Genomic DNA, 25,823 nt, shown 5'->3' on the forward strand with positions numbered 1-25,823 from the left:
TTTCACTACTGCCGAAATCCGACCACTGTTTTGAGTCAGATTGGAGGTTGGCACTCAATGAAAATTCTGCTCGATGGCAGCATCTATTAGTTCAGCTCTTGAGGTCATACTAGATTTTGGAGTTAGGAGATGGTGAAGGATAGGTAGAGAAGTGACACAGCAGGAGATGGTGAAGGGGAGGGATCAAAACCACCTGACCCCATGCATGTGTGAACATGAGTTGTATAATAGAAAAAGTTGGGGGATGGGAAGAAGAATCAAAAGGGAGGGGAAGAAAAAGTTGGGGGATGACCCCATGCCATGAGGCAATTATGCAAGCGTGTGCTCCATGCCTGACTTCTCATGTACGTGAAGCCGACACCCCAACACCAAGAGGGAAGTCCTGAAGCCACGACATGTCGAGGACGTTGATCCGAGTGGCACAATTGGTGGAGAAAGGAAGGTGGATGACCTACTTGACAACTCAAGATCACAGGAAGAAGTCTACCATGGATCCTTAGAAGGCAAGTCCAGTTCAAATATTGTAAGATTATTCGAGTTTGGTTCCCTGTCAACTCGACGTTGGAAAAGTCCCACACGATCGAGCAAACTCACCAATATTCCTTGGTATGAACAAAACGAACACTCCGGGACAACGATGGCCTGCATTGAACTCAGGTTTCGAACTATGTCTAGGCTAGTTCGTGTGTCTTAAGGTGGAGCTGCAAAATCTAATGATCGCTTCACATAGTACATCACCATGTCTGTAAGCAGATGCAATAGTTTTATGTTTGTTCTGTTGCGTTTATAGACGCAAGCTTGATATTCGACCATTATGATCAACATTTAGGAAAATATGGATGAAAGTGGCACTCTGCATTTTGTCATGCAAACAGTGCAGTCTCATGAATGATGAAATATCGATCTGTATATTACTCTGATGTAAGGAAACATACTCGTTCGGCGCTAGATTCGTAATGTGGAATATAAGAAGATTATTTTCAAAAAGTTTAAAGTTGTTTACTTATCAATTTTATATTTTTTTATCCCAAATTATTAGTTAACTTGTTTTAAATACCTAAAACTAGTATCAATAACCTCTAAACTTATAAAATTATCAAAGAAAAATATCTTCAAATATTATAAAGGTCTTCTCCATTATAAAAATTTGATTTCTATGGTCCTTCCTTATGAGATCAATTTGTTATTTGACTGAATTTATAATGAAGGACGAGAGAAATCAAATCTTTATAACGGAGAAGATCTTTATAATACTTGAAAATATTATTTCTTAATAATTCTATAGATTTAGAAGGGGATTTTATTTATACCAGTTTGAAGTCTTGAAAATTAGTTAACTAGCAACGTGGGACAAAAGAAATATAAAAATGATAAGTGAACAATTTTATGTTCTTTGGAAATAGTCTCTTCTGTTAGCTTATTTCACATTAATCTCCTTTTAAGCTTATGGAATAATCAATAAATAATATCTTCAAGTATTGTAAAGGCAATTCTCCTAATTGATTTATCTCGTCCTTTATTATAAGATTAGTTATTAGAATCCTTTCTAGTAATATTTTTTAATATTGTTTCTGTTAATTCGCTACTCAAGCTAGTGCAACGCTGACCTAGTAAAGTGAAGCTAACACACCCTAAGCTCTAAGATTCATGAAATGCATTAGGAAAAGAAGGATCAGTATGGTATTCATGGAGAAGTGTAGGATTAATATCGATGAAGAGATGCGATAATTATCTTTATTAGTCCCATATCTCCTCCCACAGCAAGTCTTAGTTAAGATTATCTACCTTCACCTTCTTTTGGGATGTCATCCGACAAATCCGACAAATCCGGCTTCTTTATGCGTGTACTAAATAAAGTTATGAATTAATCTGGGACAAATATTTATGAATGACTAATATGTTTAATAATATTAATATTGTCATAAAATAAAAATATGATTCTAGCTTTGATACTCAAATCCTAGGGATAATATTCTTTAACAACAAACACTTCTACTGTCAAAATAATAGTGTTTTACGGTGATATTTATGTTGCTAATTGTCATGTTTAATTAGTGGACTCCATCGTAATCCTGGTCACTATCGAGCCACCAAGTTTGACCTTCAACTGCACGCTAATGGTAGCTACCGTTGTCAAACCCCCGACTGACTCGCCCATTGCGAGCAACCAGAGTGGCAGCTTAGTGAAGACAAAGTCGAACCCTTCCGTCTGCGTCAAAGTTAGAGACTTCGAGCCCACCATGTTTGACCGCCTATGACTCCGGCTCGCCGTGGTCGCTGTTCATCGACCCAGAGACCGAGCACAGAAGGGCGTTCTCCAATTGGGTTGTCGGCCGTGTATTCCAACAGATCCTATCTGGTAACCAATGAGAGAGCTATTTTGCATGTTTGGTGCCTTTGATGGGATACCCGACCGTGCTGCCCCCCTACGGCAGCACGGCCATACTGCGCACGAGGTCGTCGGAAGGTCGTTCGGTGGCATCGTCGTCATTATCCATTTGCAACTCCTCTATTGCTGGACAAGGTGAAAGCAAAGATGGATTTCGCTTTGCCGCCTGCCAATTACAGCAGGCCAAGTAGTAGTGAAGTGTATGAGTAAATGCCCAGAACAGCCGTACTGCCTCAAAAATCGTGGCGACAGCTCATGGGGACGAGATGAGGGAAATCAAGTTTGGGCTATATCGTCCAAGGCAGGAGACACAAAAATGTCGCCTCCGGTTGGACGATGCCGTGGATGTCATTCTGTGAGATGATCGACCCGCTATAGTACGCATTGTAAAGATGACACGTAGGTGTCTTGCATCGTGATCCTGGCCGGGCAAGACAGGTGAGCAAGAGGGTCCCATCGGCCCATGTGCTCTTTCCCTCTTTGTCTCCACCCGCACTCTCTGCGTCGTCCCCTCTTCTCCGCCCGCCTCTTTCTCTCTCTCTCTCTCTCTCTCTCTCTCTCTCTCAATCATTAGACTTGGGTCATCTCTCTCTGAACACCCCACATCCCTTCTCCTTTTCTAGTTCTATTTTCTATTCAATTTCTCTCGCGCGGGGGCCATGAGCACCGCTGACCGCGCCATGAACGGCGGGCCCGCGCCAGTGCAGCAGCAGAAGAGGCAGATAACGGCGGGGGTGGTGGTGGGGGGAGGAGGAGGAAGCAGCGGCGGGACCGTGGCCGTGAAGAAGGCGCCATCCAAGGACCGGCACAGTAAGGTGGACGGGCGAGGGCGGCGCATCCGCATGCCCATCATCTGCGCCGCCCGGGTTTTCCAGCTCACTCGCGAGCTCGGTCACAAGTCCGACGGCCAGACCATCGAGTGGCTTCTCCGCCAGGCCGAGCCCTCCATCATCGCTGCCACTGGTTCCGGTACCATCCCGTCCTCCTTTTCCACCACCTCGCCCTCCGTCGCCACCTCCTCGAAGCCCACCTCCTCTCCGGCGCCCTTCATCCTCGGCAAGCGCCTCCGGGCCGACGCCGCAGACGACTCCGCCAAGGACGACCGCTTCATTGCTGCCGGAGGTGGGGCGACGATCGGAATCGGGCCAGCGACCGGGTTCTGGGCCTTGCCCGCCCGGGCGGACTTCGGGCAGGTCTGGAGCTTTGCTGCGCCGGAGATGGTGGCGTCGCAGCATGCCGCCTTCACCGGGACGTTCGCCGGGCAGCCTATGGGGGAAGCATCCGCTGCAAGAGTGGGGAATTACCTCCCCCTAGCTGGGCACCTCAACCTGCTGGCCTCGCTGTCAGGACCACCTGGTGCCACCTCCGCTGCGGCAGCCGCGCAGGCGGAAGACGAAACCCGCTGATAGCTTCGGTATTTTTAGCTTTAGCTGATTAGTGTTCCCACCTCCTATCGAATTAGAAAAGATTAGGTTTGTGGAGTTTGGATTGGCATTAGAGTAGAGTTCGATTGGTTCTCTCGTTACCCCCCTTTCTTGTTGATTAGTCTCAGTTCGGATTCCATGGTTGTCTGGTCTCGAGTGCTTCGTGACAGAGGAATCAAGTCAAATGTAGACACTACTGAAGTTGAAATCCTGTGAAGAAGCACCGTGAAGATGTGCATGGGAAATCAAGAAGTCCAATGTGCTATGATGAACAAGGCCTGGGAGCTGCAAGGTTTGTGATTCTAGATAGGTGACATGTTTGTATCAGCATGGCTGGGAGAACCTGAGAGAATCCGATTGCATGGAAGCCTCTGTTTTCAGTCCGTAAGTTCTCCGCTGTCAAAGCTCCATGTGTACTCTACGAGTCTTTTCTCTGTTTTTTCTTGGATTTTGCCTGTGTGACAATAACGTGGTTTCTGCGTATGTAATTCTGGATTGTTTGAGATGTGCGAGTGCAAATAAACTCTAGTTGTTCTTCCTGCATTCTGTCATCTTACCTACTGTATAGTTTGGATAGATACATCTGCAATCTTCTATCCATGCGCAATTTAATCTTGCTTTATGCATTTTTTGGGGAATTTCTTGTAGAACATTATGCAGCAGAGTTGGTCGTTGAACAACTTGCAGAATCTAAACCTAAATCCATTTTACACTAGGAATAATTCATCTCTACCCGGTTTCAGATTCTGTGATGAAGTCAGAGTGGCCCGAGCATCATCAACAGAGCTCTATGCAGTTCGACATGCCCCATCACTTACCTTCTTGCTCTGCATTATTGTCAATTTGTATGACCAAAAGTTTAAGCTATTTGATGGAATGATATCGCATTTAAAGAAACAATGTTGCTTATATTCTTTTTGCAGAATTTGATATCATTAATCTGCTTTCACGGATTCAGATAGCCTTCAACTTTAGAAAGCAGAGGCAGCTGAATCTTGTAAAGCTTACAATGTAAACATGCTGATTCCTTCAACAAAACTGCAGCATATGCATGCCCATAAAGATTGTGGCTGGGAAGCTTCCGCAGGTGCTCGTTGCGGTCGTGGAATTGACTCACATCTGCTTCAGCGTTCACTGTCATGCATGTGAAACGCAGCCTATTTGTTTGACAAACATGGGAGAAGAATAATCTACAGCTGCAATCATATAAAGGAAGGAATATAACATCTGTGATTGATCCCTGTACGTCATGGCTGGGCTCAACTTCTTGTAATGGCACTTTGTTAATCTAATAAAGTAGGCGTGCTGATATGATGGAGGTGGACATCTTTAATTTGTGTCCACGTCACCTACCTCTCTACTGTTGGATTGAACACCCAACCTCTGTGCCTTTATTTGCTGGCTTCACAACTGGGCTTTTGGAAAGCAAATGCTGGCATTTATAAATATCATATGCTGTTGCTTACACATCTGATGACATGACTTTATAGCTTCGGATGTCTCCACATATATTCTACATCAGGAGTTGCAAGCAGCAGTGCCCTCTTTGCTTCTTTCATGGATACCTGATGTCGGTTTTAGGTTGCCTATATTAATCCTACTCAAACCCTGTGTTCGAAAAAGCCTTGCACTAAAAACACGTTATTTGTATCAGTTCTGGGAGAGATTGGCCGCAGATCTTTAACAGGGATTGCCTAAAACATGCGATACCAAAATAAGAGTTACTCGCAAGAGTCGGTTTCACTTTAGTCTCATGCAATTCAACAAGGACCCGTAGAGAAGGATTGCTTAGTACGATGAGTACCTTAGACGAAGTACAAATGGAAATGAAACGACGGACGGTCACACGGATACGTCTCCGCTTGTCGCGGACATGCGCGAGCAATGCACATGAAGTCCTCGATGGTGGAGAGGTCTGCTTTCTGACTCGGGAACATCAATAGGATGTTCTCAGAAGTAATGGTGAAAGCCTGTCAGCTCCTGCTTTACTGTCTGCGATTTCGATTGCTTATATTTGTCGAACTTGCTGATCTATAGTTTCATTTGTGATGGAGATTGAGACCAATAATAAGATGTGTTTTATTGTTCATTAATGATTCTTGTAGATAGTAGACACATCTTCTTTTATTTCTTTGACAAAAATGAATTATAATCTAAGCATCATAACATAAACTTCATAGTAAAATCTAATTGAAAGTAATTTCGAATAAGATTCTGACAAAGTAATTTTAAATCATTCTAACAAGATATAGGCACATACATCAGAGTACCAGTCGAAACAGGAGTAGTATCAGAATCCTGATCGAAGTTGGACTTCAACAGCCTCTGTGCATATTTATCTATATACGGAGACATGTGGGCTTCAAAAGCGTCCAGAGAGAGAGTCTGTAGTCGGGAGCTCTTTTATTGCTCTCAACGTTGGTATCGTCGCCGGGAAAGACATGTCGTCCGCTGGAGCCACCGGCGGTGCCGCCGCTTCGAATTTATACTTTTGCTCCCAGTGCGACCACACTTTCACCTTCGACCCCGCCGACGCCGGAGATCATGGCGTCGTCTGCTGCGTCCACTGCGGCGGGAGCGTCGCTCAGGCATCCAACTTCCCAAACCTCGAGAACCCTAACTCTGACTTGGGCTCTCTCGACGCCCAGCAACCCTCGCCCTCCCACCTTTCTGACCATGATGCAGACTCTGTGCCTTTCGACGAGCTTATCATGCCCCCTTTTAGCTCGTCTGTCACGGACTTCTACTTTAACGCGATGTTCATAGAGCAACAACTCGAACGATGGTCTAGGCGATCACTGAACCTCGCTCCTTCCAGGCGCGGCACCCAGCCAGCATGGATGGCCGCCGTGGAGGCCCTACCGGACATCAATATCAAAAAAGCGGCCCCGGGGACCGATCCGATCGAGTGCACGATTTGCATGGACTCGTTCGACGCCAGCGCGGTGGTGACGCAGTTGCCCTGCAAGCACATGTTCCACAAGAAGTGCATTCTCCGGTGGCTCGACAGCCATAACTCCTGCCCGCTCTGCCGATCTGAGCTGCCCTGACTATTCCGACTACATATTCTTCTGGACAAAATATACACACAAATATCGAATAGGTTTCCTATTTCCTTGTAGATTTGCGATTTAGACGGCGATGATAGGTGAAAGTAGCAAACTTATATGATTTACAATCTGGATTTTACGGCTCAATATATAATATTTACGTTATTTCGGTTGATCTAATTGATTGTCTCAGAATATGTCGTTCACTATACTTCAAATTACTTGCAGTTTCGACCCATTAGGTGTCGGATGAAACGGGGCCAATGGAGGGGATACTTACATGATCTTTGTTTCCCACTTCGTCTATTGGTGTCGGATTTAATTCACCAAATTAATGAAATTTCCAGTTTTCACCACCACTTCTCACTGGAACTCAGTTGAAGGCAGAGCATAATGCATCCAAAAACAATATACGAAACATCAGTCTTACGGGCAACAAACTATTACGACCATTAAGTTGTGGTCTAAAGCTCCTTGATTTTGACCCAATCCACAATAGAATATGGTTCGGTTGAATGGGAGGGTCCTCTTCGGACACTGAAGGTCTAATAATAAGTGCAAATACAATATGATTTAAGTGTAATAGGATAATGACTTTTGGTGACTTAGCATGAAAGATGTCATCATTTCGAGCATCCAAGAACACCCGAAGTATAGTGGCAGTCACATAATCGGATCAAAACAGTAGAGGAAACTATAGGATAGGAATCCTCCTCAATCTGCAAGCCGTCGCACAAAAAGAAAAAGCAAGCAACGATTGCTTGCAACCCACGATAGAAACTACAGATGCACTGCACATTGATGCCTATTAAAGCTAAGCGACGATACGTAGTAGCTTCCAACAAAACACCTTAGTTCTAAGTAGAATTTGGAGCTGCCATAAACGTTATCACCAGTCCCGAACATCCACCGCGTTAGCAAGATAGGAATGCAAAAAAGGGGCAATCAGGGGATGCCATACTTTCTTTTCAGGTTGATCTGAAAGGTCCATAATAATACGATTGACTTCCAAAGAAGAAAATTCTTCTCCTATGGGTGTGGCACACTGGGTGATGAGCTGTAACTTTGGTTGCGAGTCTGAGGGAAGATAGTTGGTGTGCTACAAGATCGTTCTTTTGAGCAGCATGCTTGTGGACTTCTCTTTTCGCAGGTTGTTAAAGAAGGCATGGTGAATAGGCCGTGAAGGAAGGTTGCACTAAGTTGGTGATCGAGTCAGATGCAGAGTTGGTGGTCAGAATTTTGAACACAAATTCTCATCCATCTTGGAAGCTTATTAACCACACCATACACATTATGGCTTTGTTGCAAAACCTTTATGGTTGATTAATTTTGCTAGGGTTAATAGGTTTCTTGTTTTTGGAAGCAGCAGTTGCATGGCTTGAGCTCTTTACCATTTTTAGTAATACAGGTTTTTTTGTTGTTTTGGAAGAAAAAAAAAATCAGAATTTATTTCGAATAAAATTCTGACCCAAGTAATTGTGGATGTCATCCTATCCGAACCATACTCCAACAGCCTTTTCGTTGATGTGCAGAGGTTTATAGAGTTCGTAGCAGGGAGTTCTGCTCTTGGTCTCAACGTCGCTTTGTCTCGTCGCCGGGAAAGACATGTCTTCCGCTGCTAATATATTTTTTTGCTGCCAGTGCGGCTGCACTTTTCCCTTCAATCTCGCCAACGCCGTAAATGGCGGCGACATCATCTGGTGCTTCCACTGCGGCAGAAGCGTCGTCCTCGCTAACCCAAACCCTGGAGTGGTCATTTTCGGCGACGAGCAACCCTCATCCAGTGACGATGATGATCCAGACCCTGCGCCTTTCGACGATGTTGACATGTTCCCTTCCTCCATCATCGGCTTGCCCTCCGCGGGGTTCCTCAACGCCGGAGTGGTGTCTCTTGATGAGTTAGAGCAAGAATTCGAACAATGGTATGAGGAACCAATCGACGTCTCTGCTTCCAGCTCCGGCACCCAGCCAGCTTCGAGGGCCGCCGTGGAGACCCTACCGGACGTCAAGATCTCCGTAGCAGCTCCGGGGGACGATCCGGTCGATTGCTCGGTTTGCATGGAGTCGTTCGACGCAGGCGAGGTGGTGAAGCAGATGCCCTGCAAGCACATGTTCCACGACCGGTGCATTCTCCGGTGGCTCGACCGCCACAACTCCTGCCCGCTCTGTCGATATGAGCTGCCCCGATGATTGTGACTGCATATTGTTCTGAACATAATGCACACACAAACATTGAATTGCTTTTTCTTCCTTGTATGTTTACTGAACATGTAGAAGTAGCAAACTTAGTTTCTTTGCTGAATATGATTTACAATCTGGATTTTGCGGCTCAATAATATTTACGTTATTTCGGTTTAGTTAGTTGATTGTCTTAGAATAGGATGCGCGACATACTTAAAAAGTTACTTGCAGTGTGGATCAATTAGGTGTTGGATGAAACAGGGCCAATGGATGGGATTTCCAGTTGACCAAATTAATGAGATTTCCAGTTTCTACCAGTTCGTCTGGCTGGAACTCAGTTGAAAACAGCCCATAACAGATTGGTATCAGCCATCCCAGCCAAAAACTCAGGTGAAGGATCAATATTGCTTGCTCTGGTCAATATTGACTTTTTTGTGGGACCGAATTTATCTGGTTACTGCATATTGGTTTGGCCATAAATAAGTTGTCAGGATTGCATGACCCAAATGTGGTGTCATGATGTTATGCTGGAAGAGAGTATGTTTGCATTCATAGCAACTTGTGTCGGCTGGTTTCTGATACAAGATGCAAGCGTCGATGAAGGCAACACAAGGATGCATAGGCAAGGTTCGGGCGAGGTACAGGGGGAACACGACAGAGTACATGCTCTGGTTGGCAAGCTGGAAGTCAACGGGGTGAGCCCTTATCCGGATAAGACCAGAGATAATTCCTCCTATCCGTTGACGAAAGTGGGAGTGGATAGGGATTTCATGGCCCATCATAGGCTGTTGATGTTCTTGGAGACCAAAAATGGAGGTAAGAGGAGATATAAAAGGAAAGGACCACCTGTATTATCCTTGCAACCGTGGGAGCTCCAAGGGAAGTGGAAAACGTTTACCATTGCTTCCATCACCATAGAAACGGAAAACTTGCTTGCTCGGTGTCGAGATGGCCGGTGGAGGATTAGCACCGACGCCTGATGGTGAGGCGAAGCACTACAATGGGCATGTGACGGTCTTCGTGATCGTCACTTGCGTGATAGCAGCCTCTGGTGGTCTCATCTTCGGATACGACATCGGCGTTTCTGGTGATTGATCGACGCCCAAATGCCTATTTGACTATTAACTGAGAAATGGCTAATGTGTTGTGTTGTGTCGTGGAGGGGGTGTGACTTCCATGGATGAGTTCCTCCAGAAGTTCTTCCCATCGGTGTTGAGGGACGAGAAGAACGCCGCTGGCACGAATCAGTGGTGCCAATTCGACAGCGCTCTGCTGACGGCCTTTACGTCATCCCTCTACATCGCCGGGCTCATCTCCACGTATTTCGCGTCCACGGTGACCCGGGCCTTCGGCCGGAAGACCTCCATGCTGTTTGGAGGAGCAGCCTTCCTCGTTGGCTCCGCAATCAACGGCATCTCCATGAACGTAGCCATGCTAATCATTGGCCGCCTCCTGCTCGGCGTTGGCGTGGGGTTCGCCAACCAGGCCGTCCCGCTCTACCTGTCCGAGATGGCCCCGGCGCAGCTCCGAGGAGCGCTGAATATGGGATTCCAGATGGCCACCACCATCGGCATCCTCGTAGCCAGCCTCGTGAACTATGGCACGGCTAAGCTCAAGGGCGGATACGGGTGGCGCATCTCGGTGGCCCTCGCTGCGGTGCCAGCCCTCGTCATGACCGTTGGCGCCATCGTCCTCCCTGACACCCCGAACTCCCTCGTCGAGCGCGGCCTGCGCGCCGAGGCCAAGGCCACGCTCCAGAAGATCCGGGGCACCGAGGACGTCGACGTGGAGCTGCACGACATGATCGAGGCGAGCGAGGCTTCGAAGCAGGTGCGCCACCCCTGGCAGAGCATCCTCCGTCGGGAGCACCGCCCCCACCTCATCATGGCCATCGCCATCCCGGCGTTCCAGCAGCTCACCGGCATCAACGTAATCATGTTCTACGCGCCGGTGCTCTTCAAGACCATCGGCTTCGGGAACAGCGCGTCTCTCATGTCCGCTGTCATCTCCGGCCTCGTCAACGTCCTCGCTACCACCGTATCCATCGGGACCGTCGACAAGTTCGGCCGCAGGATCCTCTTCTTCGAGGGCGGAGTGCAGATGCTGGTGAGCCAGGTGGCTGTCGGGGCCATCCTGGGGACATTCTTCGGTTCGGCCGGAACAGGGAAGCTCTCGCCTGCTATGGCCAACCTGGTGCTGGCACTCATCTGCATCTATGTCGCGGCGTTCGCGTGGTCATGGGGGCCGCTTGGATGGCTAGTGCCCAGCGAGATCTTCCCAATGGACATCCGGTCGGCGGGGCAGGCGATCGTGGTCGGCGTCAACTTCTTCTTCACCTTCATCATCGCTCAGCTCTTCCTCATGGCGCTCTGCCACCTCAAGGCCGGGCTGTTCTATCTGTTCGCGGCCTTCGTGCTGGTGATGACGTTGTTCGTCATCTTCCTGGTGCCAGAAACCAAGGGCGTGCCCATCGAAGAGATGGCTTTAGTGTGGAAGAAGCACTGGTTTTGGAAGAAGTACATGCCGGAGGACCATGTCAGAACAGCTTGAACCAAACTGCCAACTCTTTCGAGATGTCTCTTTTTCCTTGTACACAACACACAGGAGGGAAGGTATCCTCGCTATTGGCAGCGCCAAGAACACCAGAAAAGTCATCAGAGGATATCCAAGCCAATTGTTTAGGCTCGTATATCCTCAAATTTCCCTTATTGTTTATACTCACAATTTACAAGTAAAACACCATTCTTGCATCCCAACATGTTTTTCGATCTTCTACTTTTCCAAGAAAAGAGAGAACTACAATTAATCAACTAAGAGTATGCAATGTTTCCATAAAAATTTACTTCTTAGCTCTCTCCGTGCACTATAAGTTTTAGATAGAATGGGATCAAGCGATGAACTATTAATGTGCTCCAAATCATCCTCTGTTTTCTCAATTTAAGGAGTCTCTCTCCTGTTCTGATCAGGTGATCATGATCGATTATAACGTGGACGAACGAGGATCAAAATCAACATTTCCCAATGTCTTTATCGACCAATAAAATTATAACGTGGCACAATAGAAGAATAGATCTCTATCGTTCACAAGCCATCCCTCGAACGTATGTAACAGCACCCTTTGTCGTTTAAGTCCATGGTGAGCGAATTCTTCTATTAGCCCGGACGTCATCACAGGCAAAGCTCGTCAGCTTTAGCCCTTTTTATATATAGACTTTGATGAAGGAACAACTTGACGCTTTTCAAAATGTACCAATTCCGTATTTCGCCATTATTCTTTAGCCATGTTGGTGAAACTTATCAAACAAGAAACTCAGGTCTACAACTGAAACTATATCTTTGCCCTCTCTCCAGCTCCGCGTTCTACCCATACAACTATGTCCATCGACAAGAACAGCTCCCTCAGGCTCCGAAAGGGGAAGAAGAGATCGTATTTCTGCTTCGCCTGCTTCTTGGGTTCTCCGGAGCAGTCGAAGCCAGAGCGGCCGGTCTCCAAGCGCAAGCTCTCATGGCGGTTCTCCTGGTTCCGAAGGAAGCATAAGAAGAGGAAGGCGGTTCCCTCCAATGCGACGCCAACAGCTCAAGGGAGGTCATTACCTGATAAGGTAAGAGAGACGGAAGCTTTCGTTTGCGTCCTGTTTCGTTAGCTTTGGTTCATGGATCATATCTCTGATTACATCCCTGACACGATCGCACCCCCTCTACAACTTTTCCGTGAATCCGAGACGTTCGCGACTCAAACGAAATGTTTTGTGATGCACTTTAATGTTACAGTCTCAAGGGATTTGTCACAATCCTCAAGTCCTAATGTTGTTTCCTCGAATCATGTTTAGCTCCAATCAGAAGGCAGGGAGGTGAGTGGCTATATCTTAAACAAGTAGGAAAAGAATGGGTATAATAAAAAGGTAAAGTCACACCCAATCACGACGAGCTTAAGTCTATGTCCATCCTTCCCGTGTGCGAATCTTAAGGCAAACTTCTTAATTAGATATTCTTGTCGGAAAAAAAAGGGATGACGTGGTCACCTCTACGGATAAATTTCGCACCATCATCTTCCTAGAAGACGAGGTTTCTTGTTTTCCGTAGGTGGCCTGCGTCACCTAAGGGCGCGCGGAGTTAGCTGTCGTCCCCCAGACATGCTCGGGTGTCTTTATCATGTGGATCCATTTGAGCCGTGAGTTGTAATTTATAGGATCTTGTGGGGTCCGTCTTACGTGTTTCAGAACCATATCCATGTTTATCAAACTGATGCATAAAATCTACGGTGATGCTTTATAATGCCATGATCAATAATCACAGGTGCACATACATTTACAAGGAACAGCACATAGGACTTGTTTCACCACAAAAATAACCATACTGCAGGATCTAATGAGACTGGTTCATGAAAATTGTGAGTCCAGGGTTGTAACAATGGTAGCGAAATCGATATAGAGAACCAGCAACAAGAAGTAGTCCCAGAGGACCAGGTCCGGCCAGGCAACAGTGTCACGCAGATCTCAACTGAGATCGATGCTCGCCGAGATCCACTTCCACCAAATCCGCACCAGACTCCAGTTCAAAGTGAGGCGAGGAGTAGCGGACCAAGATCATCCCTGTCCGTCCCTTCCTCCTCTTCCCGTAATCAGGTCCGGTCCGACAGGCTCATGCCTTCTGTTGGAACATGGGTGGTGGCGGCGACACTGGCAGTGACGGTGTTCTCCGGTCGTGCAACTGCTATCATTTGCTTGTGCTCTTGCTTATACTTTCTGCCGCGCTATGGTGGCCAGCCCTGGTGGAAGACTTGGTACTGCTAGAGAAGAATGGGCAGTACCATGCGTCGATCCACCAGAGCAAGGCATGATAGATTTTGTATTCTTTTCTGAGAGAGAGAGAGAGAGAGAGAGAGAGAGAGAGCAAGGCATGGAAGCATACCATTTTTATACAGTACAGTAAAAGTGCTTAAAGCAGAAACGGTCCAACAGGGAATAAGAGTTGCAACTCAGATGAGGAGCTAATTTTATATGAATGCAAATTAAAAGATTCGTACAACAATTGATGTTCCTTCCCTCTTTAATCAAACAACTGCATTTATACAAACGAATCCTTCTACACAGGCTCTGCAGAAACAGTGGTCAGTTGCCCTAAAAGAATGCAGCCAGTTTTTGTCTTGCACAATTGAAGGCCTCGTGTGCAGTACCCATCAGAATCTCCATAAATTGTGTACACCAAGACGTAGAGCTAAACATGAGCCATGGATGGCTAATCCCGAGCAGCTTTGTTTCTCCTCACAGTCATGGACTTCGGCAAGCCATCAAATATCGGCCTAGCAAGGACGTCTGATTTCAAACTCCACTTGCTCATGGGCCACATGGAAGAGATGTTATCGAAGTCCTGCGATTGCAAACACGAGGTGCTGGATGACTTCCTCACAGAAGCAAGAGCTTCGTTCTTGACATAGTCCCCATTGGGTAGAGCACTCAACCGACCCACATCCGTATCGATCCTGTACCCTGATTTCGGTCTTGGTGCTATACCCTTTCCTGTCCTCCCTGAGAATCCACCATTGCTGTCCTCCAGAAACAATTCTGGGGTATCAGTTTTTTGACGTCTCCTGATAGATCTCTCGATGTCACTGTTTTCCCCAGCTTCAAATACTGCTTTTTCGTCGGCAATATAACCGTTCTCTAGTGAGAATCCATTCATCAGACTCCTAGACTTCCTGTGCCTGCTTGGAGGTGGATCAGAAGTCGGTGACTTTTTATATAGTAGTTCATCGTCGAAGCAGCATTTTCCTGTTCCATAGAGTGACATATCCTCGCCTCCAAGAACCGGCCTTCTTTTAGTGTGGCCGAGACCATAGTATCCCTGTAACCTGCTCATGGCAGGAGAAACTTTACGCGGACGAGGTCTCATGTTGATTGACTCGATCAATTCTAAAACGTCATTACAAGGTCGATGGGGCGGACTCTGATCTCTGCAACAAATACAACCATGATAAGAGAACTGGTAATCTCGATGGAATGAGTGTAGAACAAACATGATTGAGCACAAAAGCTGCAGCTAGTTGTTCAACTTCAATCTATAATGAATTGACTGTTGCTAGACACAGTCTTGCCACATTCATAATACACACTTTTACCAAAAAGAGGAAGACTCAGCACACAATCTTGAATCCAAAACTTAGCATACACCATGACAGTACATGGCATTCTTAAACATTGTTAAAGAAAGGTTAGAGCAATGTAGTATTTATCACAATTAGAAGAAACCCAGCAACAACACCTGATCGTTCTACTAAAGAACATTCATCCAAATGATTGTTAAAGATAGGCTAGTGGTCAATTACAGAAAGAGCACGAGCGATGATATTTGTATAAAAATCAAATCAAAATCATGAAATTTAAGATGTCCCCAGATTTTGGGCAACACTTATCCCTCAGAAAGATCTATATCTAGAACTTGGTAAGATTCTAGGATAGGTTGGAATGTTTAGATGAAAGTTACAATCGGATGCAAGCCTTCCACTGCTAATGGAAGACTTCCAAAATGATGATAATGTAAGATGATCAGTGTAGAAATAACCAAGTATTTTTCCAGTTATTATCATTCAATTTAATCAAAACAATTTGGACAACGATGACAGAGAAAGTAACAAGCAAAAAACACTATCTGTTTTTGATATTACAGGACAATAAAAAATAGGTCATTCAACAATTACAAAAAAATGAAAAATGCAAAGCAATCTGTGATTGAAAGTCTCAGTTCACGAGGATCAGCAATATCTTAATGCCATATTAGGGAAGAAAAGGACCTCGTAGCCACTAAGAAGAAATATGGTTTGAAGGCAAAGGCAAAAGGAAATACCCATTCTCAATAGAACCATCAGATAGACAAGGCGACGGTGGATGCCTTCCTGGCAGAGGAATCTGCAATGACTTGTGAGCAAACATCTGAAGGTCCGTTACTAATCCATTTAATCGTTTGATGTCTGCAACCTAATTAATGAAGAACAGAAATTATCACATATCAGATAAGAGAAAAAAAAAGAGGCAGATATATGTCTTTTTAAATTGTATATGGTTTAACCAATATTGTTACGTCTCACAACAAAATTATTAAATAGACAGAACTTAGCAAACTTTTTTTCTTAGTTTTCCTTAGCTAACTATTCATCCATCGACCTCATACCACAAATGGCACATAGATAGAACTGATACAAAAGAAATTATGGTGCTTAAATTAAATCTATTCGAAAGCAAAATCCAAAATTTAGTCAAAAAATGAAGGAAAATATATCAAGATATTCAAAATTTTTTTAACATATTATTGCTTTATGAGGTTAAAATTTGATCACTACAAATATAAGCATTCAAACAGAACTCTAATTACCTCGACGCCATACTTAATCGCAACACCAGCAAGAGTATCCATCCTAGAGACGCGATGCTGGATATGATTAGATTCAAGAGAGAAACCAGGCGGCGACGACGGAGACAAAGATGAGGACACGGGGATCGTCGCGATACCATCGATCTCTCTCGGACGGACGACGTCGCCATCCAAGGAATCATTAGAAAAGAGTTGAGAATTCCTCCTGCTTCCCTCCGCCAGCATCATCTTCGACGGCGCAAATGCACTTCCCCTCGGCCAAAAATCCCAATCCTTTCCAGCAAAATGTAGACTTCCTCACATATAGAGATCTAATTTTATCGACTTCCCAGGCCGATGTACGATTCAAACAGCTAAACCTCCAAGAAATGGGGAATTCTACACGACGGGATCCAGAGTTGAGGGAACTTCGCGAAGCAAGAGAAAGCCACACCTACACCGGTAGATCCTATGAGGATTCGATTAACCTCGCATGGAATTCGTGGAATCGAAAGCCGTTGGGATCGCAATCGGGCATGGAAGTCAAAAAATCCGGCCACAAATAGGCAGACGGAAGCGAGGACGCGAGAAACGAGTTACAGCACGCGTACGTTGCATTCTACGCGGTTTCTAAGCGGGCGAGCACCAAATTTAACCTTTCGAATCTTTGGCTCCGGTTGTTTAATAAGAATAATAATAATAACAACAAGGATGATAGAGGAGAGTAAAGTAATGAGAACATCATCTATTACGGAAATGTATTGATGAGAGACTGATGCATGTACAATATGGAAATGTATTGATGAGAGAATGATGCATGTATAAAGATGACTATGAGTTCAATTTTTATTATATATCCGAATCCAAATGTGCAGTTGTTGAATTTAGGGGTCTTTCGAACAAGTTTGAAGAAAAACAATATGAATTTATATATCTAAATATTTAGACGGATTTGGATCTCGGTATAACTAAATTTATAGGTACCTGTGAGACTAACAATATTAATCTAGTCTACAGCAAGTGCAATGGCAAATATTGTAGACATCTTAAACATCAAGATTGGACAACTTTATGCATATCTCAATTTGGACATTCATGTTTTAACATTTTTTTTTCTTTTTTTTTTGCGACAACTGATAAAAAAATAAGGGCAATTTTAAGAAAACCTTTATTTTTAGTTTTCTCTTTTTTTATTTATTTTCATAGTATCCTTATGTCTTAAAAGATAAAATTACTTTTAACTTTGCCTATGTTGCTCATCACCCTCACCTCATATTTCCTTTTATTTTAATTTTTTTTCTCTTATCACAATTAATATCCTATCGCCCTCGCCTCTCCTCCCTTTTTCCTTTACCATTATCACCCCTAAGGACATATTACTCTGGGAGTCATATAAAATATTATTTATAGTATCTTTAATTTTGAATATTTTTGAGAAAATCAAATTCATACATATATTTAAAAAAGACTATATGATAAATTCACTAACAAAATTTATTAGGCTAAATAGGATGGATATATTTTTTAAATTTCGTTTAATGAACTACCAATATTTATTTTGATTGCCTCATACTTTTCTTATTAAAAAAATAAAATTATATTCCTTCAAAAAAAACGATTACAATCATTACTTCCGACATAAGATAGTCCTCCATTCTAAAGTCATTCATCTTATGCATAATTCATTAATTAATTTATAGGTGAATTTCTTACTAAATACATGTATCATTTTAAACTAATCAAACAAAATAAAAACATCCAAAATATTTCCGAAAACACTCTCCCATCTCACCTTTTAGTCACCTCTCTTTTCATTTCTGTTCTCACCTTACCGTGCTATTTTGTTTCTTGCACAATCAACGACTGTAATTGAGAGAGCCGATCCTGTGGGAGGAGATAGCGATGGCGATCGTGAAGGCTGATGGGGCTCCAGCAAATTGGATGTACCTTGAACTTTTATTTATTTTTTTTTCTAATAATTGATATGAAAAAATTATAAATTTAAGGATGATGTGTAACTAAGGACATATCAATCATTTAGATGATGGACAAACCAAGACTAATCCATCTTGTTTCAACAGGTTCACATGCATCATTATATATCCAAACATAACATCGAGTTCACACACACATATGTCCTACCTATTGCTGTCGCTATCGTAGGCTGACTTGATCTGTACCCACGCAGTCAACAAGTAGGTCTTATTCAAAGACAAAGCACCACTAAGTCCAAGATGTGGCATGTTAATTCACACTTGTTTGGTCAAAATTGAAGTTGTCCGATGATGACTATCCACAATTGACCCGCTCAAGTCTTCTTACAATATACGCTTGTTTGCTCGGAAAACGCTGCAATATGAAGGGCGGCAGTGTCGGCGAAAGAATACCCACCAAAAATGACCCCACCCACTCGAAAATGTGCGGCCAAAGTCATGGGTCAAGTCATCAAACGCCAGTCGCCAAATTGACCGTCGAACTTGCACCACCAATTCACGCGCCATCTCTTGTGAGCTTTATAAGACGCTGGAGATCTGTCTTCTGCCTTGCGGGTGATAATACCCAATTCCTTGTCGTTGGGTTGATATGGAGAGGAGATGCCCTCTTCTTTCTATCACATTCTTTCTTACAGTGCTGAGCATTCAGCTTGCGATTTCTCATGCTTCCACCACCGTCCTCTGCCAGGAGGCAGAGAGGCAAGCCCTGATCGAGTTCAAGCGAGGATTCTATGATCCTTCCGGTCGTCTCTCTTCCTGGGTCGGGAAGGAGTGCTGTACGTGGGAAGGCGTCGGCTGCAGCAACGTCACCGGCCGTGTTATCAAGCTCGACCTTCGGAATGCACGCGTCAATTTATTTTCTGATTGCTCTGACAATTTCGACTACTGGTATGGTGATAGTAAAGGATGCAAATGGGCATTATACGGTGACATAAGCCCGTCGCTGCTCTCTCTCCCACACCTTCAACACCTGGACCTTAGTGGCAACGTCTTTGAACGTCGCCGAATTCCCGAGTTCTTGGGATCCTTGAGGAGATTAACGTATCTAAATCTCTCGGGCGTAGGCGTCGCCGGCAGAGTACCCGAGCGGCTCGGAAATCTCTCCACCTTGCGCCACCTCGATCTTTCTTACAATTTTTATGGCCTTCTCAAATTGTACGTTGAAGACCCTGGATGGCTCTCTCGTCTCACTTCCCTTCGTCTCCTCAACATGAGCTGGGTCAGCTTTCGAAATGCATCCAATTGGTTACAAGCATTTAATGCACTCCCTCACATTCAAGCGGTAGAATTGATGTCGTGTGACTTGGGGACCTTTCCTCCTTCCCTGCCTCTCGTCAACTTCACATCTCTCACTACTCTTGATTTAGGATACAACAACATCAACTCTACCATACCAGATTGGCTTTTCAACATAACCAGCCTCGACTTCCTTTATCTTGGTGGGAATGACCTAAACTGGCTCATTCCTGAGTCCATCGCGAAGTTGACGTCGCTCAAGGCACTCGACTTGTCTCAGAATACCTTCCATGACGGCTTCATTCCAGCAGCACTGTCCAGCCTCTGCAGGCTCCAATTTCTTTATCTAATAGATGTGCCTATCAATGATACACTGGCTAATCTAGAAGTAATTTTCTCCGGATGTCTTATGTCTAGCTTGCAGGAACTGTACCTCAGACACAGCCAGCTGAGTGGTACCTTGCCGGACTGGTTAGGAAACATGGAGAATCTCAAATCTCTTGATCTTTCCTCCAACTTCCTCTACGGATCACTGCCTGCGTCGCTTGGAAATCTGTCGATGCTGCAAACTTTGGATGTAAGTTCTAATGATTTGAATGGGTCGATTCCGGATGGCATCGGGCGGATGAAGAGCCTTGTCTCTTTGTTTCTGACTGACAATTCGTTGAGATTGTCTCAAGTCCACTTGGCCAATCTATCAAATTTGAAGGATTTGGACATTTCGTACAACTCGTTTGTCTTGGAAGAAGGCAATGACTGGATCCCCCCTTTTAAGCTTAATACTCTTTCGATGCAACTCTGTGAGATAGTGCCAAGACCCCAGTTTCCGAAATGGCTTCGAACACAGACAGCTCTTACGTATTTAGAATTATCTGGCACAGGCATCCAAGGCGCTATTCCTAACTGGCTTCCTCCCAGTCTCGAGCAACTGGAGCTCTCCTATAATGGCATCACCGGAGGCATGCCACAATATCTTCCAAACTTAAGTTTTTTGGATCTCTCAAATAATCGGGTGTCAGGGCCCCTTCCCTCGACAATCGCAGACACCATGCCGGCAATACAATTTCTCTACTTATCTACGAATAATCTGAGTGGGAGCCTCCCTCTTTCCCTTTGTCGAAATAAGTTTCTGTACGTGCTTCGACTTGCCCAGAACAATCTGTCGGGAGATCTTCCTAATTGCTGGAAAAATTCCTCAATCCTAGTTGTCATGGATCTATCAAACAACACTTTACAAGGGGGGATTCCACACTCAATCTGCAATTTGAAAAAGCTTCAGTCGCTTCACCTGAGCAACAATAATCTATCGGGTCAGATGCCTCTTTGTTTAAAGAGTCTCACAGAACTGGAAACTCTTGATCTCGGCTACAACAGCTTCGTTGGAGATGTACCGCCCGGGATCGGAGAAAACCAACTGAACCTAAAGACGCTCAGCTTACGCTCAAATGCCTTCACCGGCAGTATTCCTCGCTTTTCTCATCTGGCATCTCTTCAAATCTTGGATCTTTCGAACAACAATCTATCTGGAACTATCCCACGGAGTTTCGGCAACTTCTCTGCCATGAAACTCTCTCTTCAAAAGGGCGACTATGATATCGGAGGTGCGGCAGAAAATATGTGGCTATTTGTCAAAGGAATCGAATCTGAGTACAGCAGCCTACTTCCGCTCGTCACTATGATCGATCTCTCCAACAATGGCTTGTCAGGAAGTATCCCCGAGGAGTTAGGAAATCTACAAAGTCTTCAGACCTTAAATCTATCTTGGAATTATCTGACGGGAGAGATACCAAACAATATCAAGGGAATGCAACAACTAGAAACTCTGGATCTATCAAGAAATAATCTCTCAGGTTCAATTCCTTCAACCTTGGCCACCTTGAATTTTTTGAACCATTTGAACCTGTCATATAATAATCTTTCAGGCAGAATTCCCACCGGCAACCAATTGCAGACTTTTAATGATCCATCTATATATGCCGGTAACCCAAATCTTTGTGGCCCTCCTCTTACCAAAAGCTGTCCAAAGGACATATCCATCGATGACAAAGAAAAGCAAAGCGAAGATCTTGAAAGCAGAACCGAAACTATTTGGGTGTACGCCAGCATCACGCTGGGATTTATCGTAGGATTTTGGACGATTTGTGGAACCCTACTGTTGCAATGGAGATGGAGGATTGCTTACTTCCGCGCCATCGATAACATATCCGATAGGCTCTACGTGGTGACGGTATTGAACATGGCAAAGCTCAGAAGGAAGCTACGAGGAAGTGGTCAAGATGGGTGATCCGATATAAGCACTACGGCTTGGGTAACATCAAGAATCAAGTACCTGATAGAGGCATGTTTACAGGTTTTCTAGTTATCTGCAGTTGTATCTTCTACTTGTGTGTCCTTTCACGATAATAAGACCGCTTTAGCTTTTATGTCAACCAAGATATTTTCTTCGCATCTATGACCTCGTCCTTGATTCTTGCAGTTGGATATTCCCATTCAAATTGGATTAATAAGCACGATTACATGCTATAATAATTATGAGCAAGAAAACGAAAGTACTCGTGTACATCAATTTAGTCACATTCTTTAAACAGATTCGATTAAGTGTCATCCGATACCATTTAGAATTGTGATCCTTATCGATGATCAACGGGTTCGCGCTCCGAATCCTACGATTCGAAGGCGTCGGTCATTGTCTTTCTTGGATTGGGCCCTGTTGGGCTCAGCCATCGAATCCTCATCCTTACGTCGCGAAGCCGACCTGGCACCCGGGCGTTCCGTTGGGAAGTCGACGGCATGGATTCGATTCCGGAAGCGCTGCACGATGTACGGCCCGCGACGAAGTCACAGCCTCCTATTTATACGAGAGAAAGAACGAGAAATGAGCAAGGAGGAGGAATTAGGCATTTTCGCCTCGGAGCGCGGAGAGGAGAAGCCGGAGAGGCGATCCCTCCCGCGGTTCTCGACGCCCCTCATTCCCACGCTATTCTTCAGGTTTTCCTCTTCCATCGAAGAAGAGTGGTGGTTTCTTGTGGGATTTGTGGTCCGACTCAGTTGTCGACGGAGTTTTGGTTCGCCCCTGCGCTTGCTTTTCGGTAGGGAATTCCAATGCGGTCTTTTCTCTTTGGGGACGATTTATGTCTCTCGTGATTCGTTGGTTCTAAATGGATGGTTTCAGATGTTGTAACATTTATTCAGATAAATTCCTGTCGAAAGGAAAAAAAGTTGATTTGTTCTTCCAAAGCACATTCTGCAATCACGTTAGTAATTTTTTACATTATGCATTTCTACCCCAAACATGTTTCGTTGTTAGTACTGTTTGATTGCAGAACATATGATACTGAAAAGTAAGATTTGGTTAATGAATTGAAAAATATGATACTGAAAAGTTCATTTGATTGCAGAACATACAATTTGAGGAATTGAATGATCTTTTTCATAATCCGTCTCTCTATATTGCACAAATTAATGAATTGATTTGCTTGCAGTAGAATTTACAATACAGAAATGGTTGCCCAGGGGTTCTCGGTTGACTTGAACAAGCCTCTGGTTTTCCAGGTACAATTGTGGTGGTTTCATGTCTTGATTTCTTTTCTCTTTCTTATTATACCAAGCCAATGTGAAGATAATGTAAAAACTTACTGCAAAAACACATACATTTCATAAGTATCTTCGACATAACCATCTCAATAAAATGAATGCTGATTTTGTTATAATTGTTCTAATTCGCTCTCTTGCAACATTCCTGATCATTACTGTATTTATATAGATACCCTAACAAGAACTAATCAAAAGTTCAAGGTTGCTTGGAATCTTAATCTATTTTGTGAAAAATCAATATCATTACACATGAAAAAGCCAACAATTTTTTCAATATTCCACATCTTCAGTTGTCACAATGCTTTTATTATCTTAGACCATGATGTCTTTTCAGTAATTTTGCATCAAGCAATCTAAAATTTTTTGATGAATACCCATAGAATTTGCATAAAATTTTACCTGTTTTTACTATAGGCTTCCATATATTTTACATTTACATATACATCTAAGGAGGTCACCATCGATGACCATGTAGAGGATTTGACAATTTTGATGATATCATTTCTTCACAATTATTGGAATCTTGAATAGTAAAATCAATCACATTTCTAATAAAGATTTGATCTCATCCTTTCCACATGTTTTAATGTTTGTCATTGCTCTCACCTGATACAGATTTAACATTTCAAACATTTCACACTCTTGCTCATGTATATATCTAAAGGTTGGTCATCTTGGGGAAGATTATGAGGACTGGGTTCACCGGCCCATCGTTACCAAGGAGATCCCACGATTCTTTGCAAATGGCTTCATGGAGGTAATACGCTGACGAGAATTAATGCAGCGTGAGATGATAGATTTGATAAGATTTCCTGACTAATATGCTTTTGTTGCAATTATTCAGTGCTTAACGAGAACAGTGTGGTGGGTTGTTCCAGTGATATGGCTCCCAGTTGTTTTCTGGTGTCTGACCATCTCTATTCGAATGGGCAACACACTCCCTCAATTGGTCCCACTGGTGTCATCAGGAATTCTTCTCTGGACCATGATTGAGTATTCTTTGCATCGCTTCCTTTTCCACATGAAAACAAAAGGCTACTGGTACAATTGTTTCCAGTCTTTGTATGATTGATGTAAACTTCATGAGTCCTTTTAACTTCTTGTTGAGAACCATGATGCAGGGGAAACACAATTCATTATCTGTTTCATGGATGCCATCACAAGTACCCCATGGACGGACTGCGCCTTGTTTTTCCACCTGCTGCAACAGCCATCATATGTGTGCCGGTATTAGCACTTATTTTTCTCAGCCATTTTATATGTGTGCCGGAATTGATGAGCATGCCATGTTTCGTCTAATGCTTTTGGTATATGACTTTTATTTTCTCTTTCTGAAAAATTTAAACTGTCTCGATTAGCAAAGGTAAAATGGCTGTCATGTCAGTGGAGGCTCTCATGGTGTTTAACGTTCTCTCTCAGTTCTGGCATCTGCTGCACCTACTCACGGCTCCATCAGCTGCGCCTGCCGTGTTTGGAGGTGGCCTGTTGGGATACGTTATATATGACTGCACCCATTACTACCTGCATCATGGACATCCATCCAAACACCCAGCTAAACACCTGAAGGTGAGAAAGAAAAGGATTGCATTTTGTTTTGGCAACCTCGGATGTAGTTCTGAAGAGGAAAAATGCTGCTTCTTTTGCACAGCGGTATCATCTAAACCATCACTTCAAAGTTCAAAACAAGGGGTTTGGAATAACTTCTTCACTCTGGGACATCATCTTTGGCACATTGCCACCAGCAAAAACCTCTCATCAGAAAAACTGATTCTTTTGGACAATGCAAGAATAGCTTGTAATTTATTGAGGTTAGCCTCCTTCCTTTATTCACTAAAACAGTTTTACATTAACCACGATGCCATCTGTTCTCATATATTCATTATTCATTCTTTTTTTTCTTTTTTTTTCAGATTCCCTACTGTTCTCTTTGGTGGTTCCTTTTTTTTTTCCTGCATATCCCAAATAAATAAACATTGCCCTCCAATTCTTTCCTTGGATACATCACAGATCAGTGCCCTTGATCATCATGTATTGAGGACATTATTTGATGAAAGCTACCTTATGTATTAAACTGGTTTATATGGAAACATGAGTTTTTAATTGGTCAGTAATTTGTTCATTGTCTGCATCCTAATCCAACTCTTCATCATGCAGAACTCTATCTTCAACTTTTCCTGTTAAGACACTGTACAGTGATGAATGTCGTGTTTAGCAGAGGTGGAAAGGAAAATAAAAGAATCAAAATAGAAGATGTGTATAAGCTGGTCGAATCAACAAGTGAAAATGAGGCTTAAAGACTAGAAAGATTTTTCTTGTTATGAGTGGAGTACTATAAATCCTGTAATAAGTATTACGGCAAAGATTGTGACACTCAGTGAGAAGATTTCTTGTCTTGTGTTATACGTAACTTGCAAATGTTATTACACATCGCATATGGTGGAATGCTTTTACATATTTTCATAGATGATTCATGACAAATGGAATCTATTCAATAAACTACGCCACAGTGTAGCTTATGGATAAAACAGAGTCGAACAATACTGCTGGCTGAATGTTAATTAAAGCTTATAGACTATACGCTGAGAACTCATACTTTAATGAACTAAAA

General features: G+C 43.8%; 8 protein-coding genes across 12 annotated transcripts; 7 read left to right on the top strand and 1 right to left on the bottom strand.

The window, feature by feature from the left end:
- The first annotated feature begins 2,969 nt into the window (after positions 1-2,969).
- LOC135605674 (transcription factor TCP7-like) lies at positions 2,970-4,356 on the top strand. Its single transcript, XM_065096035.1, has one exon. The coding sequence runs from the start codon at positions 3,049-3,051 to the stop codon at positions 3,793-3,795; it is 747 nt and encodes a 248-aa protein (XP_064952107.1). The 5' UTR covers positions 2,970-3,048; the 3' UTR covers positions 3,796-4,356.
- Positions 4,357-6,254: 1,898 nt separating this feature from the next.
- LOC135604829 (E3 ubiquitin-protein ligase RING1-like) lies at positions 6,255-6,863 on the top strand. The gene has a single exon (XM_065094485.1). It carries the CDS (start codon positions 6,255-6,257, stop codon positions 6,861-6,863), a length of 609 nt encoding a protein of 202 aa, XP_064950557.1.
- Positions 6,864-8,468: 1,605 nt separating this feature from the next.
- Positions 8,469-9,053, top strand: LOC103976335 (E3 ubiquitin-protein ligase RING1-like). The gene has a single exon (XM_009391532.2). It carries the CDS (start codon positions 8,469-8,471, stop codon positions 9,051-9,053), a length of 585 nt encoding a protein of 194 aa, XP_009389807.2.
- A 761-nt stretch (positions 9,054-9,814) lies between these two features.
- LOC103975845 (sugar transport protein 10-like) lies at positions 9,815-11,752 on the top strand. 2 transcript variants are annotated; one of them, XM_065094664.1, is made up of 2 exons: positions 9,815-9,843; positions 10,526-11,752. In XM_065094664.1, exons 1-2 carry the CDS (start codon positions 9,815-9,817, stop codon positions 11,592-11,594), a joined length of 1,098 nt encoding a protein of 365 aa, XP_064950736.1. In that variant the 3' UTR covers positions 11,595-11,752. The 2 variants fall into 2 exon arrangements, with proteins under 2 accessions (XP_064950736.1, XP_018677000.2); XM_018821455.2 differs by lacking the exon at positions 9,815-9,843 and adding an exon at positions 9,993-10,131 and having other exon boundaries at positions 10,207-11,752.
- Positions 11,753-12,359: 607 nt separating this feature from the next.
- LOC108951928 (uncharacterized) lies at positions 12,360-13,982 on the top strand. Its single transcript, XM_018821466.2, has 2 exons — positions 12,360-12,646; positions 13,445-13,982. Exons 1-2 carry the CDS (start codon positions 12,419-12,421, stop codon positions 13,835-13,837), a joined length of 621 nt encoding a protein of 206 aa, XP_018677011.2. The 5' UTR covers positions 12,360-12,418; the 3' UTR covers positions 13,838-13,982.
- Positions 13,983-14,012: 30 nt separating this feature from the next.
- LOC135605675 (uncharacterized) lies at positions 14,013-17,029 on the bottom strand. Its single transcript, XM_065096036.1, has 3 exons — positions 16,413-17,029; positions 15,888-16,018; positions 14,013-14,997 (listed from the first exon to the last, which is right to left on the bottom strand). The coding sequence occupies exons 1-3, from the start codon at positions 16,638-16,640 to the stop codon at positions 14,283-14,285; spliced, it is 1,074 nt and encodes a 357-aa protein (XP_064952108.1). The 5' UTR covers positions 16,641-17,029; the 3' UTR covers positions 14,013-14,282.
- Positions 17,030-18,942: 1,913 nt separating this feature from the next.
- On the top strand, positions 18,943-22,050 carry LOC135605676 (receptor-like protein EIX1). Its single transcript, XM_065096037.1, has 2 exons — positions 18,943-21,471; positions 21,544-22,050. The coding sequence occupies exons 1-2, from the start codon at positions 18,975-18,977 to the stop codon at positions 21,903-21,905; spliced, it is 2,859 nt and encodes a 952-aa protein (XP_064952109.1). The 5' UTR covers positions 18,943-18,974; the 3' UTR covers positions 21,906-22,050.
- Positions 22,051-22,396: 346 nt separating this feature from the next.
- Positions 22,397-25,646, top strand: LOC135582817 (dihydroceramide fatty acyl 2-hydroxylase FAH1-like). 4 transcript variants are annotated; one of them, XM_065096039.1, is made up of 8 exons: positions 22,397-22,710; positions 23,104-23,173; positions 23,880-23,972; positions 24,060-24,256; positions 24,337-24,442; positions 24,635-24,781; positions 24,864-25,023; positions 25,126-25,646. In XM_065096039.1, the coding sequence occupies exons 1-7, from the start codon at positions 22,412-22,414 to the stop codon at positions 24,981-24,983; spliced, it is 1,032 nt and encodes a 343-aa protein (XP_064952111.1). In that variant the 5' UTR covers positions 22,397-22,411; the 3' UTR covers positions 24,984-25,023; positions 25,126-25,646. The 4 variants fall into 4 exon arrangements, with proteins under 4 accessions (XP_064952111.1, XP_064952110.1, XP_064952112.1 ...); XM_065096038.1 differs by having other exon boundaries at positions 25,370-25,642; XM_065096040.1 differs by having other exon boundaries at positions 23,107-23,173; positions 25,370-25,642.
- Positions 25,647-25,823: the final 177 nt, after the last annotated feature.

The sequence above is a fragment of the Musa acuminata genome, chromosome BXJ2-2, assembly GCF_036884655.1.
Source record: "Musa acuminata AAA Group cultivar baxijiao chromosome BXJ2-2, Cavendish_Baxijiao_AAA, whole genome shotgun sequence".
In the NCBI taxonomy this organism is placed as follows: domain Eukaryota; kingdom Viridiplantae; phylum Streptophyta; class Magnoliopsida; order Zingiberales; family Musaceae; genus Musa; species Musa acuminata.